At 27.6% G+C, this 4807-nt stretch overlaps 1 protein-coding gene across 2 annotated transcripts in view; it reads left to right on the plus strand.

Annotated features, from left to right (window-relative positions):
- Positions 1 to 3778, plus strand: part of LOC108746467 (alsin-like) — a 7097-nt gene extending 3319 nt beyond the window's left edge. For both annotated transcript variants that reach the window (XM_018483267.1, XM_018483266.1), the window contains 11 exons: positions 136 to 505; positions 607 to 808; positions 890 to 1070; positions 1229 to 1395; positions 1537 to 1646; positions 1730 to 1941; positions 2087 to 2641; positions 2761 to 2937; positions 3089 to 3257; positions 3356 to 3538; positions 3611 to 3778. In XM_018483267.1, coding sequence (XP_018338769.1) covers positions 136 to 505; positions 607 to 808; positions 890 to 1070; positions 1229 to 1395; positions 1537 to 1646; positions 1730 to 1941; positions 2087 to 2641; positions 2761 to 2937; positions 3089 to 3257; positions 3356 to 3538; positions 3611 to 3658 — 2374 coding nt within the window. In that variant the 3' untranslated portion in view covers positions 3659 to 3778. The remainder of the gene's footprint in view (positions 1 to 135; positions 506 to 606; positions 809 to 889; positions 1071 to 1228; positions 1396 to 1536; positions 1647 to 1729; positions 1942 to 2086; positions 2642 to 2760; positions 2938 to 3088; positions 3258 to 3355; positions 3539 to 3610) is intronic.
- Positions 3779 to 4807: the final 1029 nt, after the last annotated feature.

Below are 4807 nucleotides of genomic sequence, written 5' to 3' on the forward strand. Positions count from 1 at the left end.
TGTGTGTGTGTGTGTGTGTGTGTACAGATATAGTTTATATTACAAACAACTATTATAATTTTGACTATTAAATAATGGAATTTATTATTAAAATTTCTATAGAACAATTCACATATAATATTTTATAAATTATAGATATAAGAATATGATTCATAGTTTAATAAAAAGCAATGGCACAAAAATGGGTGTAGAACGATTACAAGAGGCTCTTATAAAATGGGAGCAAGTACACGATGAACAAGATAAACGTCAAAAAGAAGCGGAAGTTACAAAATTGTTTTGGGAAAATTCTGGAAAGCTGGGAGAATCGCTCAGATCTCCCAATAGAAGGCTTATTCGAGAATCAAAAACATATCCACTATCGATACTTAATTCTGGTAGATTTTCATCGCATTGGTTTGTTTTATTAACAGATATTTTCATACATGTTACGGGCACTACGCATACAATTCATCCCCTTCGAACGTTATGGGTAGAACTTCTACCAGATTCCGAAAATGTACAGGTATATAATTGTTAACTTAATCTATTATTTTGTATTTTATTAATAATGAAAACTAAGATGACAGCAAATGTAACTAAAAATAACTTTATTCATTTTTTTAGAATGCTATATCGGTTGTTACACCAGAGGATAATTTTGTATTATATACTCCTACTCCTTCCGAACGAAATGAATGGTTACATGCCCTACAAAATACTATAAAATGCAATTTGCAACGAGTGATTGGAAATGTGCCTCCATTAGCACGATCAAGTTCATTCTCTTTCACAAAACATAATGTTTTTAAGGATGCAAAATATACTGGTTTGTAGGATTATATTTCACTAAGAAGATATTTCACTAAGGAAACGTTATATACATTTGCACTAAGTCGCAAATTTATAGGACGATGGTTAAATGGTAAACCACATGGTTCTGGGAAATTAGAATGGTCAGATAGCCGTACATATGTAGGCCAATTTCATAAAGGTGTTATTCATGGTACTGGAAAAATGGAAATTCCAATGCAAGGTGTATATGAAGGCCAGTGGAAAGATGGTCAGCAAAATGGATATGGAACTATGAAGTAAGATTTATTTCATAAAATATGTTTACGCGATTATTAGAATTTATTATTTTATAAAACAATCAATGTGTGTATGTATAAACTTTTGATTCTAGCTTCTTAATATTCATTAGTCTACAAATTATTCATAGAAAATTAATCATACAAGAATATTTTAGGTATATCAATGGAGATTTTTATGAAGGATATTTTAAGGATGGATTGCCTCATGGTCATGGTGTCAAAAAGGAAGGTCACTTTATGGCATCAATTGCATCTGTTTATATTGGAGAATGGGCCGCTGGTGTTAAACAAGGTTATGGAATAATGGATGATATAATGACAGGTACATAAATATGTACATTTATTGAGTTAAAATTAAACAATAAATGAAACAATTCTAAAAAGAATATGACAATAATTTTATATAACTTTTTAATAATATCTAAATTACATACATATTATTAATAATTTGATGGTGTTATAGGTGAAAAATATCTTGGGTCATGGAGTAATGGTATGAAACATGGTAATGGTTTGATCGTAACACTTGATGGTATTTACTATGAAGGTGTTTTTACGCAAGATGTCTTGACGGTGATTATATATATTTGAACATTTTTTATGTAAAATATTTTTTTAACGATGTAACTTATTAATTTTGTTATTATTTATTAAAGGGTCATGGAGTAATGGTATTTGAAGATGGCACACATTATGAAGGTGAATTTAAGTCCGCAGGAATATTTTGTGGAAAAGGTACATTAACATTCCGAAGTGGCGATAAATTAGAGGGTAATATGAATGGTGCATGGAATGAAGGTGTCAAAGTTATCGCCACATTGCATATGAATAAAGCTAGTGGAACTGCGCAACCTAATTCAAAACCAGCGTAATATATCACTTGTATACTATATTATTATAATATTAAATATTGATATCAAAATTATTTTAATAGTAGCAAATAATTAATTATTAGTAGTTATAATTAATAAGAATAACTTTTTATATATACACATTATTCTCAATATTGTTAGATCTTTTGGAAAACTATGTGTACCTCCTGATCAAAAATGGAAAGCAATATTTAAACAATGCTATCAACAACTTGGTGTATCTGAACCAGTCACCAAAAATTTTAATTATAATGAAAAATCTGTAGAAACGCAAAAAATATGGCAAAATGTTGCTAGTATAATAACAAAATCTCATCAGAAAACATTGCAACGAAAAAAGCTATCTACCAACACTTCAAATACAAAAGAAAGAAGTAGTGAAACTATCGATCAACTGGATAAGATACCAGGTTTTGGACGAGATAAACTCACTAGTCAGACTTATAATGAAGTTCACAAGTATTTAGTCAAAGCTTTTGAAAGCCCGCATCATCCATTGGGCGCTCTTTTAACGGAAATCGCTGCGGTATACACAGCTACTTATGGTGGAGTAAGAGTACATCCATTATTACTTAGCCATGCAGTATCAGAGCTTCACAGTGTTACAGCAAGAATATATGAGATTGTACTCCTTTTATTCCCTGCTCTTCCACGTTGTGGCAAAGAATATATTCTTGAAATTGATAGTGAAGAAGAGTATGTATTGTAAAATTTATAAAAATTATATTTAAGATTATCTCAAATTAGTAACGCATACACTTTCTAATTAAAAAATATTTAAATTAGAGTAATTAATAGAGAGTTTTTAATTTTAGGCAAGTCATAAGCGCTGCCACGATACTTCATCCAATATTACTGCCACGTGTACATTCAGCACTTTTTGTATTATATGCCTTACATAATAAAAAGGAGGATGATGCATACTGGGAAAGATTAATGAAATGGAATAAGCAGCCTGATATAACTCTGATGGCCTTCCTTGAAATTGATCAGTAAGTAGTAAAAATTTATATATAAATTATAAATTTATAATAATAAAACAAAATTGTCATACAAAGATACTTTAAAGATACTTTACTTTATTATACTAATTAATTTGTATTTAATTTTTACAATTATTTACATTTTCTTACGAAATTGCAGGAAATTTTGGAAAACTACAAATGTAATAAGCATTTCAGACAATTCGTTACCATATCAGCATGAACCATATTTCAGTGAGGCCATAGAAACTTTACAACAACTTAAAACGACTTTTTCACCTTTAGAAAAGCTACTAGTTGTCAGAAATACATTTGAACAAATGACACAAGTACGAATACATAAGCAATAATATTAATATTGCTATTTATGTAATGCGTTTAAATAAATTATTTATATTAAGATATTGCTCTATGTTTTTAACAATAGGCAGTACAAAAACAACTAGGGTCTACATATTTATGGACGATGGACGAACTATTTCCGGTATTTAGTTTTGTTGTAGTCCGTGCTAGTGTATTACAATTAGGAAGTGAAATACATTTTATCGAAGACTTCATGGAGCCGTACTTGCAAAATGGAGAACTTGGCATTATGTTCACTACTCTTAAGGTTAGACATGATTCTAATGTATAATATAAGAAAATAAGGATTATTTAAAAAATTTAATTAATTTTATTATAGGCATGTTATTATCAAATATTACAAGAAAAAACGAACATGGGCGATTAATGCAGTGTTCTCACAAATATATGGTACAATGAAATGATTAATATATGTGAATAATCAAGATATAGAACGTATATACATGAGAATAAAATTATACTCATGAAAACACAAAACAAGATAAAAATGGACATATAAAAAGTATGTATTTATATTATAATAAACAAAAGTGATAATTTGCATTTAGGATAAATAATATAGGCTTTAATATCATGATTATGTAAAAACCAAAATGTGTGATTTTTTATCTCAGATGAGATAAGAAATGACATAACATATCAGTTCGTTTTGTCATTATAAAGTGTATATAAGTTTACTATTGAAAAATAATTATTATTATTTAATTCGATGTTCTGCAAATAACGCTTACATATGAGTCATAGAAACTAAACTTCAGTACTTCCAGTTATCTGTTATTCAAGAATACCGCGCATTAAAAGCCATAGAAGTGCGTAGCTCAATATTGTGATAAGAAAAAAGTTGGAAGTTACCTTTATTTATATATATACTGTACATTTTTTCTTCTCTTCATTACAATGTTAACTTATAGAAACACTTAGAAAGCTTTTTAATATCTACATATGATTGCTTATCATACTTCCTAATTTGTAAATACACTTTTATAATTTTTAATACAAATTCTTTTTTGTACAATTTGCACAACATGTATGTTCATTTTAATATCACTTTCAAGAATCATATTTATTTAAAATTAAAAAAGAAATTATATATGTATATCATTAAAAGCCATAGAAGTGCGTAGTTTAATATTGTGATAAGAAAAGTTAATGATTACATTTATTTATATATTATACATTTTTTCTTTCATATATCATAACTTATAAAAAAACTTTTTAAGATCTGCATATGATTACACATAATTTCTAATTTATAAAAATATCACTTTTAATAGAAATTCTCTTTTATACTATTTGCGCACATCCATATTTATTTTAATATCATATTTTCAAGATTTATTATAATTTAAAAATTAATTATATATATGCCATAAATCTTAGAACTATTGTAATAAAAATGAATAAGAGAGGAAATGAATAAGGGAGGAAATTGCTACTCATTAAATAATTCAAATTGTTTCTAATATAATTCATATAAAGAGGAGGGTATATTCCTGTAATTTGCAAAAATACATGC

Source organism: Trachymyrmex septentrionalis, unplaced genomic scaffold, assembly GCF_001594115.1.
Source record: "Trachymyrmex septentrionalis isolate Tsep2-gDNA-1 unplaced genomic scaffold, Tsep1.0 scaffold171, whole genome shotgun sequence".
Taxonomy (NCBI): Eukaryota; Metazoa; Arthropoda; class Insecta; order Hymenoptera; family Formicidae; genus Trachymyrmex; species Trachymyrmex septentrionalis.